Genomic DNA, 15,669 nt, shown 5'->3' with positions numbered 1-15,669 from the left:
CATTATTTTTAGTAAAGACAGGAAACAACAAAAATATTTCTCAACAGTTGGAGTGTGAGAACATCTAAACTTGGTGTATTTTTGTGGGAAAGTGGTTGTTTATGAATTTAATTTTTTCAATAGATTTCAAATGAATTGAGATCTTCTCTCAGTTTTGTAAGTTGTCCTTCTGAAGAAGTTGTGCATTTCATCTAAATTATCACGTTTATTGACATAAAGCTTTCAAATTACTCTGAAATGTCATTTTATTCTCTGCATAACTAGTAATATCTCCCATCACTCCTAATATTGATGGAATTTATTTTTGTTCTAGATAAGTCTTACCAGAGTTTAACAATTTTAGCAGTCCTTTTAAACATCTAAATTCTGGGCTTTAATTTTTTCTATTCTTTTTCCTTTTTATGTCTCATTGATTTCTGTCCTTATCTGCATTATTTCCTTCCTATACCATGTTTTAACCCTGTATAGACTATTGGGTTTTGCATTGGAAGGCAATTAATTTACTGGTAACCCTCCTTAATCCTCTTCTTGCTGGGTTTTGGGCTTTGGGATGTAGAATGGGGATGATAAGAGTATCTCTTACTCTGGAGCTTGAACCTTCCTCCTAAGGATTAGCCTTTCTTGTCTCAGCTGAATGCCTGGGGTTTTAGCAAGGTCAGTCTACTCTGCCTGGGTTGAAACTCCAACATTTCCCAATACTGTTTGACATTTAGTATTATCTCCATTTTACCCTCTGTCCTTCAGTAGAGTCTTACCCACCACATATGCAGCCTAATCCTTAATCAAGGACATAAGGACAACTCCTCTCCTCCCCCAAAAACATATATCTGATAGCCCCTCTACATCTCTGGTCCCATGTCATGCATGTTCTGGGTGCTTCAGGAGCTCTGAACTTCAAACTCAGAGTTCTACTTGGTTCCACCTCTCTGTGCTTTGGTTAAGACATTGTCCCCAGTCAGAGGGCTGAGTCAAATGTGAGACTCACTTTCTGTGCCTTCTTTCTCACAGAGAGAAAATTTCTGAGTACCTATTGTCAAATGTCTGAAAACAGATGCCTTATGTATTTTGCTCTGCTTTCTACTTGTAGATGGTGAGAAAGACAAATGTCGTACTAGTTACCATATTTTAAATTTCATTCTCTCTCAATTGCGTGTCGAAAGCTGAGGTGATGTCAAAAGCTCGGCCTTTTGCACCAAACAATTAGCCAAGTTGTGAATAGAAAGGAAAAGTTCTTGAATGGAATTAACATTGCTACTCCAGTGAGCACATGAATGATAAGAAAGCCCCACAGCAACAAAGCAGTACAGCAATAGAATCAGACCAACCACTTGCATCATTTTTTTCTTCTCAGTAAACTGTCCAACAAACTTCTGGATTTTTCATCTGTCAGGCTCTATAATTTTATTTCAGTTAATTCCTTCCTACTAATACTTTCAGATATTTTAAATTACCTCTTTCAATAAGTGATTCTTGAGTTTCAAATTGTAAAAGTAGTTATTCTATTCAATATGTTTTCATAGTAACTGGCACATTATTTTTAGGTTTGTGATCTGTTTGCCCAACAGTTCTGTGGGATATAAAGCATTCTATCTCCTCCCACCAATGGCACCTTAACCACATAAAGAATGCAAATATACACAGCATAAAATAAATGTTACCTTTATAAATGAAGAATCTGGATACAATGTTCCTGATTTGTTGTATGAATACACCAGGAAATGAGGGTCTAGAAATGACCTAATTCAACCAAAGTAATGACACTTCATGTAATAATATCATCAATAAAAATAACTTTCAGAATCATGAAATTAAACAAAGTTTACTTTCTATTTTACAAGCTCAAATATCCAGAAATTAAACAGACCAATTTCACCATGACCTAGCTTGCTTTCTGACAGCATATTGTATATATAAAAAATAAAAAACAGTATAACCAGATACCAGTATGGACTTACATACAATAAAAACCAGGGCTTCCTGACTGCCACAACAAAGTTTTCTTTTAGATTCAACCACCAATAAATTTCACAGCATAGATATGTTAGTTAGAATTTGCTAACAGGTGGCTAGGGATTGATAAAACCAAAAAACATAAGCTTTATTTCCTTCATTTTCATAAAGTTATGCTGTGGTAAAAAGAACTGTCAAATTCTTACTGTCTTAAGACAACAATAAATGTTCTTCACAAGTTTGCTGCAGGCTCAGCTACACACTGCCTTCATTCTAGAACCTAGAGAAAGCCATGGCCCCTCTCCAGAACATACCTTTCTTGTAGCAGAAGGAGAAAAGAAACTGTAAAAGTACATAATAGTTCTTAAAGCCTCTGTTTAGAAGTGGGATATTAGTGTTTTGCTCAAATTTCATAAGCTAAATGATTTCTGTAGACAAACGTGATATAAACATGGTACAGAAGTATAAAACTTCTTACAAGGAAGACAGCGATTATTACGGAACAATCTAAACCGTTATTTATTGTAGGGAGACTGGGATTTCTCAAATTCCAAACACCAAGAGGCATTTCGAGGCCAGAGTCAAAAAGAAACTAGCGTATTCAGAGTGCTTTCTTTCACCACTATAGGCATACCTCGTTTTATTGTGCTTCACTTTACTGAACTTTGCAGATATTGCGTTCTTTGCATATTGAAGGTTTGTGGCAACCCTGCACTGAGCAAGTCTATCAGCACCATTTTTTCCAACAGCATCTGCTCACTTCGTGTCTCTGTGTCACATTTTGGTAATTCTCTCAATATTCCAAACTTTTTCATTAGTATTATATTTGTTATGGTGATCAGCAATCAGTGATCTTTGATGTCATTCTTGTAATTATTTTGTGATGCTACAAACTGCACCCATATAAGACAGTGAACTTAATTGATAAATCTTGTGTGTGTTCTGACTGCTCCACTGACCAGCCATTCCCTCATCTCTCCCCCTCTCTCTCCTGGGGGCTGAGACACAACAATATTGAAATGAGGCCAATTAATAACCCTATAATGGCCTCTAAGGGTTGAAGTGAAAGGTAAAGTCGCATGCCTCTCACTTTAAATCAAAAGCTAGAAACGATTCAGCTTAGTGAGGAAGGCATATCAAAGGCCAAGATAGGCCAAAAGCTAGGCCTCTTGTGTCAAACAGCCAAATTGTGAATGCAAAGGAAAAGTTCTTGAAGGAAATTAAAAGTGCTGCTCCAGTGAACACGCAAATGATAAGACGGCAAACAGCCTTATTGCTGATACAGAGGAAGCTTTAGTGGTCTGGATAGAAGATCAAACCAGCCACAACACTCCCTTAAGCCAAAGTCTAATCCAGAGCAAGGCCCTAACTCTCTTCAATTCCGTGAAGGCTGAGAGAGGCGAGGAAAAGTTTGAAGCTAGCAGAGGTTGGTTCATGAGGTTTAAGGAAAGAAGGTGTCTCCATAACATAAAAAAGCAAGGTGAAGCAGCAAGTGTTAATGTAGAAGCTGCAGCAAGTTATCCAGAAGATCTAGCTAAAACAACGAAGGTGGCTACGTTGAACAATAGATTTTCAATGTACACAAAAGCCTTATGTTGGAAGAAGATGCCATCTAGGACTTTCACAGCTGGAGGGGAGAAGTGAATGTCTGGTTTCAAAGTTTCAAAGGACAGGTTGACTCTCTTGTTAGGGGCTAACACAGCTGGTCACTTTAAGACGAAGCCAGTGCTCATTTCCCATTCTGAAAATCCTGGGGCCCTTAAGAATTATGCTAAATCTACTCTGCCTGTGCTCTGTAAATGGAACAGCAAAGCCTGGATGACAGCACATCTGTTCACAATATAGTTTACTGAATATTTTAAGCCCACTGTAGAGACTTACTGCTCAAAGAAAAATCTTTTCAAAATATGACTGCTTATTGATAATGCACCTGGTCACCCAATAGCTCTGATGGAGATGTGCAACAAAATAAGTGTTGTTCTCATGCCTGATAACACAACATCAATTCTGTAGCCCATGGATCAAGGAGTAATTTTAAATTTTAAGTCTTACTATTTAAGTAATACATTTCATAAGGCTATAGCTGTCATAAATTCCTTTGATAGATATGGGCAAGTAAATTGAAAATCTTCCAAAATGGATCCACTGTTCTAGATGCCATTAAGAACATTCATGATTCAGGGGAAGAGGTCAAAATATCAGCAATAACAGGAGTTTGGAAGAAGTTGATTCCAGTCCTCATGATGACTTTGAGGAGGTCAAGTTTTCAGGGGAGGGAGGAACTGCAGAGGTGGTGAAAATGGCAAGAGAACTAGAATTAGAAGTGGAGCCTGAAAACATGTCTGAATTACTGCTATCTCTTGACAAAACTAACTGATGAGGAGTTGCTTCTTATGGATGAACAAAGAAAGTGGTTTCTTGAGATGGAATCTACTCCGGGTGACCATGCTGTGAAGACTGTTGAAATGACAACAAAGGATTTAGAACATAACATAAACTTAGTTGATAAAGCAGTGGCAGGGTTTGAGAGGATTGACTCCAGTTTTTACAGACGTTCTACCGTGGGTAAAATGCTATCAAACAGCATCACAGGCTACAGAGAAATCATTCATGAAAGGAAGCATCAATTGATGAGCCAAACTTCAATTGTTGCCTTATTTTAAGAAATTTCCAAAGCCACCCCAACGTGCAGCAATCATCACTGATCACTCAACAGCCATCAACACCAAGGAAGGACCTTCCACCAGCAAAAATATTATGACTCACTGAAGGCTGAGATGATGGCTAGCACTTTTTAGCATGAAGTATTTTTTAATTAAGGTACACACTTTTTTTAGATATAATGTTACTGCATACTTTATAGAATACAATATAGTGTAAACATAACTTTTATATGCTCTGGGAAATCAAAAAATTTGTGTGAGTCTCTTTATTGAATATTTGCTTTATTGCAATGGTCTGGAACTGAACCTGTAATATCTTTGCGGTATGAATGCACTTCTTTTTTCATACCTGCTTTCTTTCCTCTCATTCTTGACAACTTTCCCTATTCCTCAATGCAAATAAAACTAGAGAGCTTCCCAGAGAAAAACTGCTATTTATCTGAATGGCCTGGGTTGGTTTAGGTGCAAGTGCCTGGAACATGAATTCTGGCACAAGGGCAGAGACACCTTTTAATAACTGTGAGCATGTAAATGGAGATGGTGGAAATAAGAATCCTGAAGCAGTTCCAAGGAAAAGGAAACTAGAAGTAAAACACCTAAAAGATATCTGGCAAGCATAAGAAAAAGGATAAAACTTTAGTTTGCAAGTTTATTTGCCCAGGGCCCTCAAAAGTTTACTATTTGCTTCTACATGAAGCAAAAAGTCTGGCTTAATCAGTGAAGTAATAAAAATACAAATGATCATTCAAAGAAAAACAACATCCAATGTAGGAAAAATGAACAACAAAATAAAGAAGGCAAAACTTGAAAGTTAGATCCTAATGAAGTAGCATTGATTGAAGAAAACAATCATAATTTTAAGAAAAGTCAATAAGCTGCCACAAGGAGATCATTTCAAGAGCAAAAGGACAGTCTGACAGCTAAAAGGACACATGACAGCTAAAATTAAACAATTCAGTAAATGTGCCGAAGAGAAATTGCTTACTGAGAACAGAATTAGAGGCCTAGCCAAAAAAGAGAACAAATAATGGTAAAACACATAGCAAAAATAAAGATTTGGAAATAGTTATACAAAAAAACTATAATATAGAGGGCATGACCATAAGACCCAGGATGAATCTATAGATTTTCCATAGAAAAAAAATGTGTAGGAATTCAATACTAAAATGAACAGTTAAGGGACTTTTGATCTATCAGGGATGATTAATACACCACACACACACACACACACACACACACACACATTCACGCATGCACATAAAACATACTGGAAAATTCACTTAAGATGTACTATATCAAATTATAAAAATTTATAGTAAAGGAAATGACTCACAAATTATACACATTGCCTAGATGTTATTCACTTATAAAAATAAAAAGGACATTTGCAGATGTGCACAGTTTCAGAAAGCTTGCTGTCTGCATAGCCTACCTGAAGAAAATAATCTGAAAGTGTTCTAACTAAAAAACACCTGAGTCAGCATAAAATTGCAATTAAAAGAATAAAAAGGAAGCAGCGATAAAACTTGGAAAATGCAATATAGTTGTTAAGTAAAGAAATTGAAAGCATTGAATTTATATCTTAAATGTAAAAATAATTTTAAAAAATACTGTGGGAATATTATGAAATAAATTCAGGATCTGAAAGAACCAGACAGGAATCTGAGAACCTATAAAAGAAAATATGAATATAACGATTACGCGGAAATTTAATTTTTATAACAATAAATCCCCTTAACAAAGGATAGGAAATGCCATTTTATTGTATATTAATATAGATTTCACTGGTTATTAATAACATGTAATATCTTTTCAAATGTTTACTGACCATTCTAATTGAATTGCCTCTCCTCAGATTTTATTTTTAGCTTTTGAAATTTGAGCAAAACACTAGCATCCAACTTGTAAAAAAAGGCTTCTACAATTATGTGCTTCTACAATTTCTTTTCTCCTTCTGCTACAAGAAAGGCATGTTCTGGAGAGGGGCCGTGGCTTTCCCTAGGTTCTGGAATGAAGGCAGTGTGTAGCTGAGCCTGCAGCAAACTTGTGAAGAACATTCATTGTTGTCTTAAGGCACTGAGAATTCCTTTCATCCATTAATTAACAAAAATAAGTGAGTAAAGACACTTATTTCGTTGAGAATGTAGAGAACAGAAACACCTTGAATTGCTGATGTGAGTGAAAATTGGTATAAACCCTTTGAAGAAACAAATTGGCAGTATATAGCACACTTGAGAATTTTCTTATTTATAGCCCATCAATTTCACTGGTGCCCACAAAGTCATGGCAAGGAGATCCACAATACAGCTTTTCTTGCTGTAAATACGGGTGGATAAATAATAAATGAAATATATTCATTTGATGGCAAATACGCATTTAAAAGAAAACTCATTTTGCACACATCAGTATGAATGAATTTCAAAATATAATATTACACAAAACGTTTCACAAGAAACAATCACAAAACCACAACCACATATAATAAAGTGATAAGTATCTATTGCTCATACTCCTAGGTCTTGCTTGAGTAGCCATGGTAGTTCGGCTCTGCCAGGCCAGGCTTGCCCAATGGTTTGGGATTCAGCTGAATGGTGGCTGATCTAGGGGTGATTAGGGCACCTGGCTGTGCTCCACCTATCTCTATCTTCCATCCAGCTAGCCCAAGCATATTCTCATGGGAACGGCAGACAAATAAGATGGAAAGCAGAAAAGCACGAGAGCTTTTTCAAGCCTCTCTTTCAGCCAAGTCAGCTAGCATCTCTTTGGCCACACTAAGTCATATAGCCAAAGAGGTCATATAGCTACATAATCTGTGAGACCCAAGGTAAAATGAAAATGTGAGGCCTCTTGTTCAAAAGTATTAATCATCCCAGGACAGTATAGCAGAACATTAAACCAAGTATAGGGCCCTTCTAACTATGGGGTCCTGTGGAACCACCCACCCATGAAGTTGGCCTTTCATAGATAAACTCAGATCCAAGGGCTGGGGAGTGGGGAGGTTGGAAGATATGTATACAAGCCACCTCTTGATGATAGGAACTCAAAGTTATATGGTAAAGAGTGAAGAAACAGGGACAGGTAAAGGATTGGGGTCACTTTTGTGGTGCACCATATTAAGATAAATAGTATAAAGCAATATACAGTATTGTGTCATTTATATCTAGTTAAAGTAATATTCAAAACATGATTTTTATTGATCTCTAAGTATATGGATGAATGAAGATAAAATATGAAAAATAATATGGGTGAATATCATAATTATGATTAGCACTGGGTGCTAATCATATGAGTGAGAGAATTGAATAGGTCTGGGCATGGAAATAATAACTATTACTTGCCATGTATGCTTTAAAAAAAATATGTAGGCAAAATGCTTATACGTATATCATCCGTGGTAAGAATCTAATTGTTTATATTATTCTCAGAAATTTTCTTTTCTATTTTTAATCATTCAAAACAAAAAAACCAATATAAAAATATTGGGCTAATATAAGCTAGGGACTTTGGGTAATAATGATGTGTCAAGGTAGGATCATCAATTATAACAAACATATCAAACTGGTGGGGGATGTTGATAATGGGGGAGGCTGTGCATGTGTGGAGGAAGGAAGCATATGCAAAATCACTGTACCTTCCACTCAATTTTGCTGTGAATCTAAAACTGCTCTAAAAATGAAAGTATATTAAAACAGTAATAATAAATAATAACGGGAAAGCCTCATACAGGAAAATTCAAATAGCTGATAAATGTTTAGAGAAATTATTTAAGGAAGCGTCAACTGATATTAAGATGAAATATAATATTTTAACACATCATGCATGATTTTGGAAACCTTAATTGCTACTGTCTTTTCAGAAAATAACTGGCAATATTGCCCCAAATCTTAACATACTATAAAATAGAAGTAATAAAGAATGCCTATCTTAGAGGTTATTGTGAAAATTAAATCGGTTACTACATGCAAATTGCTTAGAAATATGCCTGGAAAATGCTATGTGCACATAAATGTCAATTACTTTAGTAGTTTTTGTTATTATTATTATCATCACTATTATTATTATTCATACATCTTGATCCAGATGTATCTATTTCTTGATATCAAGCCTACAAAATAAAATACCTACTATGTAAGAATATACATACAAGGATGTTTATTTCAGGACTCTATAGTGACAATACCTGGATATAACCTCAATACCTATCAATATTACTTACTAGTAAATGTTATCTATTAAAGAATAAGTTATAATATATACATAAAGCAAAAAATGAACACCATTAATAAATAAGACCTTCCAGTTGCAAAATACTATTTCCATTAGTGTAAAAACAAATTTTTTTGGTAGGTTTCTATATGTTTTATTTAAGGGAAAGGTGAAATTTAGAATAGAAACTTGTGGAAAGATATACACAAGGTTATTAATATTGGTTTCCTCAGAGTGTAAAAGTAAAAACTAGAAAAGTTGAGAAATTAAAAATATATATTATGGCAAAATGAGAAAAACTTATAGTGCAATATCAAGTAAAATGTTTAAAATCATATGTAAAATGACATGAAGACAAACAAAACAAAACATGGACAAATAAAATTATTCCCCTAATTGTTGCAATCATGGTTATATTTTAAGGAGTTACATAGAATAATTTTCATTTATCAGGTATACATTAACATTTACATCACTGAATTAGAATTTGGTTCGAATAGTAGATTTAAAATATCAAGATGAAGACTTGAAATTCTAGTCTCACATGAATCACAAAGTAGATATAACAAGATAAATAAACATAATATTCATGCTCTTGTTTAGGCTTACTTTAAGGAAGTGACTGTAAAAATTAAGAAACTAAAAACAACTGCATGAAAAGAAGAGTGGCAACTTACTGTTTCTTAAGATGGAAAGTGTATATTTTCCCATCAATTTTGATGGCATAAGCGACCTGAAGCAAAGTATTCAGAGAGAAAGTAATTATTAGAAATTCCAATTCTTAAAAATCAAAAGCCGTAATTTTTAAAATGTATGTACTCTTTTGTATAAATAGATTGTATCATGCATGTCTCAAAATTATATAGACATATATAAGTATATTGCAACATTCCTCCATCTTGGAATATATGACAGAATCACTGATAGTCAAATTTAAATAAAATCAAGGAGTCTAAATCAATTTCAAAACCAAGAGCATTAGCCATTAGCATTTATTATCATAATCAAGTTATATTTAAAAATGGTTACATTTAGAAATGCTGAGTGATCTCTGAAGAAACTCTAATTTTATGTATTATATTTTTCTACTTTGCAGTTTCTAGCACAAATAAATTGAAACTTAAATAATACAGCACAAGTCCCCTTTTAAGATTAAAGGAAGTATGCCCAAGCTGTCGGAAGTTCTACCTACAGACAGCCTTCACCTCCCCGTCCCCTTTAGGAATTGTCTCAGCTAAAGAAGGTCAGCTCACATTAAGTCACAACTTTCTGGAAAAGCCCACGTTCAATGAGAAGCCCCCTCATTCCAGCTCCAGATATTCCGACGGGGCATGGCTGCTTCACATTTTGTTGAGCCTCAATTGAGCTTCCTTCTCCCCATTTCTGCTTCCTTCCCTGCCCTTCAACAGGGTCTCATCATAAGGGCATACCATAATAAACTTCCTTCACAAGAATCTTCTCAGAGACTGCATCTCAAAGAACCCAATCTGTGACACCACCATAAAACATACGCGTTCATTATTGTCTACCATATAGTTAATTCCGGTGAGTGTCCCACATTTGCAGAGAATGTGAATTTTGTCAGTAGGCGCAGTTTTCTGTGTAAGTCATTTTAAACGTTCTAGTTTTCAGTCTTCTGTACCTTACAGCTGTTGAAAAAGTTGTGTTGGCATCTCCCAAAATTATCGTGACATTGTTTCTTTCTCCTTTTAATCTGTAGTTTTTTTTCTTTACATATTTTGGAGCTTTGTTGAGTGCAGACATATTTAGTATGGTGATATTTTCAGGATAAACTGATCACTTTATCAATAAAAAGGTACCTTTTTTCTCTAGAAGTGCTTCTTACTTTAAATTCTACTCTGATATTGGTATAGTTGCACAAGCTTACTTTTGATGTTTTCACTTTTTTATTTTAAGATTTGATTCATTTTTATGTAATAAGTAAGTTTTTTTGAGAGGTTTTCACTAATATAAAATTTAGAGATGGATTCTGAAGGATAAAAGTAAGCTGCAATTTTCAGGGATTTACTAGTATAAAGATGCCTTCCAAATCTTATTTATTTCACAATAGGTTCTGCAACCACCTTTGTATATATGCAAACTATATAGAAATTAAACTAATTTAAGAACTACATCTTTTGGTATTCCTCCTTTATTCTATTGATTGAAAATAAATCTGGGTAATTTGCCTTCTATATTCTGGATATTGGGTAATGGCATCACCATATACCCAGAATTCCAGGCAGAAAGCTGATCTATGTAAGAGCTGGTCTGTGTCTCACCTTTTAAACTCACTTTTTTTACATTTCTTTTTCCTGATTTTTTTATATTGCAAATTACTGAAAAAATGAAAATAGGCACCCCTATCGTACTCTGCCCCAAAGGTGGAATGCTGTAACGTTTAGAGCATTAAGTATGACATTTGTTATAGTCTGCTTTTGTTAGTGCTGCCGTTGTTGCTTGGCTCTGTTTAAATCACACTGAGGCTGCTCTCTTCTAAAGTGAGGTACTATGGTGCATCTGGTGAGTACGTGTGCGTGAATGTGCAAGTAATTTTCTAAAATGCTTTCTGGATGCATTTGTTGATTTCTTTTAATATGTCACTGTGGTGAGTTAATTTAATGAATTTTTCTAGTATTACGACATCCTTCCACAGAGGTAAAACCTATTTGGTCATAATGTTCTAAAATTATTTGCTATTTTCACTTTTCAAAATATTTTTGTAAGTGAAAGAACCTATAATTTTCCTTTCGCAAGCTTCTTTGTCCTCTATGTGTTAAAGTTACATTAATCTCTTAAAATGATATTAAATGATCTAAGGGATTAGTTAATATGTTCCATTCTCTGAAAAAGATATTTATCATCTTTCCTTGAATATTGTCTAAAACCGTAAAACCATTTGACTAGCAGGATTTTGTGGGCAACTTCAATTATGAACTTCACGATTATAAGTATAATCTATAACCAGAGATTATATTTCTTCCTGAGTCAAAAGAAGCTTATTAGGGGAGGAAAAACAAATATCAAGACAGTAAACTTATAACAAACCACATCAATAATTACAGAAAAGGAATTTGATAAAAATTCAATATCCACTTTCCGTGTTCTACATGTGCAAATTAAAGTCAAGGGGACTATTAGTATTTTAAGCCTTCTATATCCCTGTTGATTATCTGTTTGAATTTTTTATCATTTACTGAGAAAGGATTTTTTAAATCTCTAATTATAATTGTGATTTGTCTACTTTCTTCACTTCTATAAGTTTTTGATTCATGTTGTTCCATGCACTCTTATTGGATGCAGTTTTAGGATTATTATGCTTTCTTGATAAATTAAGCTATCTATCATTACAAGATGCCACTACTTCTCCTGGTAATATCCTTGTTCTACAATATACTTTGTCAGATATCAATTTATCCATTCTAGCTTCCTTTTGATTTGGATTTTAATGAAATACAGTTTTCCATTCTTTCATTTTAATCCATGCATGTCCTTCATTTAAAGGATATTTCTTGTAGATAGCAGTCAATTTTCCCACCCAATCTGACAATCTCTGACTTTACTTGCAAAGTTACACGGATTACTTTTAGTGAAATTCATTAGAATATAAGCCTATTCTCTTGCTGTTTGTCTTGGCACATCCTATCTATTCTTTCCCCATTTTTTTTCTTTTCCTGTAGCTTTGGATTGCATTTGGATATATCAATATAAACCTATGGTTTTGATATAAATATACATATATTTAGACACATGCACATATGTGTGCTCACACACCCTACATCTGTGTCTGTGTGTGTACACACACATATTTTCTGGCTTGGGCACGTGACCACTACATAAGCAGTGACACTCCAGTAGGGATTAGCACACCTAGCATACAGTGATTGGATTCTAAACACCATTCTCCACTCCTACTAATAGGAAACAAGCTCTTTAATTGAAAAATAGTTAAAATACAATTTACAAGATAGATTGGATTAATGAAAAAGAAAACACAGAAAGAACAAAAAAAAGTAACAGAAACAAGGTTCAAACAGAGATAGTAAAAATTTGATATGTTTAAATCCAATTATATCAAGAATCTGAATTTGTAATTGAAAATCTTCTAATACAGGAATCTCTAGGTCCAAAGGGTTGCAATGGAGAATTGTACTAAACATTTGAATAAAGAAAAAATACTAACTTTACAGAAATTTGTAAAATATAGAAAGTTAGAACACTTTCCAACTAATTTTATGAGGCAGCATAATTCAGATATTGCAACAAGACAACTATATTCGAAGGAAGTAAAACACTTCTCATGATCATAATTTCAAAACCCTAAACAAAATATTAGCAAAGTAAATCCAACAAATACAAAACATATTATGACAAAATGGGCTTTATCTCAAGAATGAAAGGCTGATTCACTGCACTGACAGGAAATGTATATATACATACACACACAGACAAACATACATATATATTTCTGCAGCTAGCTAGACAGATCTGAAGATATATATTTATATAGCTATATATACATCTAAAATTAAAAAAAACTTTCACAGACTAATAAAGGTCATTTATGAAACGTACAGCCAACATCATACTTATTTTTGAAACATTGAGAGTTTCTTCCTACAGTAAAAACAAAATAAACAAACAAAAAGCATGAATAAACTAGATGAACTATTACCTGCCATTCAACATCATATGGGATTCCTAGATCATACCAAAAAAAAGCAAAAAGATTGGAAAAAAGAAAACTGTCCTTGTCTGCAAATGATATGAATGCAATACCTAGAAAAGCCAAAGGAAATAGCAGAAAACTATTATTAATCCTAGTGATTTATTATTTGCAAAATTGATATGTATAGTTAAATGCAGAAAAATATATTGTATTTCTATAAAATGAGAGATACACAATTGGAACAATAAACTTTATAAATACCATTTACAAGAGCACCAGAAAACATAAAAAGATATGTAGGGCCTACACATAAAAACTACAAAATATGGCAGAGAAAAATTAAATAAGACATAAATAAATGGTACAGATATACCAATTTCATGAATTGGATATCTCAACATTGTTAAGATTTCATTCCAGTCAAAGTTGATTTGTAGATTGAATGTTATCCAATAGCTTATCTGTAACATTTAGCAAGATAATGTTCAATTTTATATATAATGTCAAATGACCTATAATAGACAAGATAATACTGAAGAAAAGCAAAAAGGAGAGACTTTAAGCACTAAATTTCAAGACTTACTATAAAGCTATAGTAATTAAGATAGTGTGCCATTTATGAAAAACAATTATATCACCTGGAAAGAACTGAGTCTATAATAAATCCACAAAAAGTAATTTTTTTTCAATGGAGGCTCCCATTTAAACTAATGGGAAAAGGATGGCATTTCAAATAAATGGACTTAATACATATTGACCCTTGACCCCTACCTCATATCATAAAAACATTCAGAAATGATCACAGACATAAATACCAAAACTAAAACTATGAATTTTCTGGAAGAAAATATAAGAGAATATTTCCATGACCTTGTGTCAGCAAATAATTCTTAAATAAAAGATAAAAAGAATAGAGCCAGCCCTGACGGCCTAGTGGTTAACATTTGGTGTACTCCTCTTCGGCAGCCCGGGTTGGGTTCCCAGGCACAGAACCACACTACTTGTGTCAGTAGCCATGCTGTGGTGGTGGCTCACATAGAAGAACTAGAAGGACTTACAACTAGAATATACAACTATGTATTGGGGCTTTGGGGAAGGGAAAGAAAAAGAGAGAGGAAGATTGGCAACAGATGCTAGTTCAGGGTAAATCTTTCCCAGAAGAAAAAAAAAGGTAATTATAAAAGAAAAAAGATAGAATAGCCATAAATAAATATTTTATTAATTGGACACCATCAAAATTAAAAACTGTTGTTCATCTAAAGACACTATTAAGAAGGTTAAAAGACAATTCCTAAAGAATATTTGCACTTCATATCCAATTGGCCCATCAACATTATACAAGTCACTCATCATCAATATTCACCATGGGATGCCAAATAAACCAAAAAGGATAAAGGGACCGATTCAGAGGCACAGCAGTTAAGTTCACATGTTCCGCTTTGGTGACCCTGGGTTTGCTGGTTCAGATCCTGGGTGCAGACCTACACACTGCTTGTCAAGCCATGCTGTGGCAAGTGTCCCACATATAAAAAGTAGAGAAAGATGGGCACAGATGTTAGCTCAGGGCCAATCTCCCTCAGCAAAATGAGGAGGATTGGCGCCGGATGTTAGCTCAGGGCTAAATCTTCCTCAAAAAAATGATAGAGAAAAAGGAATCACAGTAACAAAATTGTAAACAACAAAGGATTGAGAATGCCACGTGTTAGTGAGGCTATGGAACAACTGAAATTCCCATTCACTGCTGGTGGACATGAAGAAAATAGTGGACAGTGGACAAATAAAATAGGAAACTATTTTAGGAAACTATTTACTAGATTTCTGTAAATTAAATGTGCACCTACTCTATAAAGCAGTATTTCACTACTTGAAATACCCACATGAAAGCAATATCAACAAGATACTTGTTTCTTTATAGCAGATTTATTCATAATGTTTACAAACTGGAGACAATGTCCACTAACAGGTTAATAATTCTAGTATATTACACGACTATAAAATTTATGAACTAATTCATACATGAATCTATGTGGATGAATCTCAAAAATAGCATGTTGAATGAAAGAAGCCAGGCACAAAAAAGAGTACTACCTGATGATCCCTTTCATGTGAAGTTCAAAACAAAATAGTGAAGTTGCTGGTTATGTCTGAAAAAGGCACAAGGGGACTTTCTGAGGGATCCGA

At 34.1% G+C, this 15,669-nt stretch overlaps 1 protein-coding gene across 6 annotated transcripts in view; it reads right to left on the bottom strand.

Annotated features, from left to right (window-relative positions):
• LOC100056890 (A disintegrin and metallopeptidase domain 3) overlaps positions 1-15,669 on the bottom strand; it is a 98,066-nt gene that overhangs the window by 78,212 nt on the left and 4,185 nt on the right. For 4 of the 6 annotated variants that reach the window (XM_014736540.3, XM_023630464.2, XM_070252938.1 and 1 more), the window contains exons 3-4: positions 9,497-9,552; positions 1,659-1,737 (exon numbers count right to left, since the gene is read on the bottom strand). In XM_014736540.3, coding sequence (XP_014592026.2) covers positions 1,659-1,737; positions 9,497-9,552 — 135 coding nt within the window. The remainder of the gene's footprint in view (positions 1-1,658; positions 1,738-9,496; positions 9,553-15,669) is intronic. The other 2 variants (XM_070252939.1, XM_070252940.1) reach the window with 1 other exon arrangement.

Source organism: Equus caballus, chromosome 27, assembly GCF_041296265.1.
Source record: "Equus caballus isolate H_3958 breed thoroughbred chromosome 27, TB-T2T, whole genome shotgun sequence".
NCBI classification, from domain to species: Eukaryota; Metazoa; Chordata; class Mammalia; order Perissodactyla; family Equidae; genus Equus; species Equus caballus.
The sequence above is the reverse complement of the archived record's forward strand: the minus strand, read 5'-3'. Positions and strand labels throughout refer to the sequence as shown.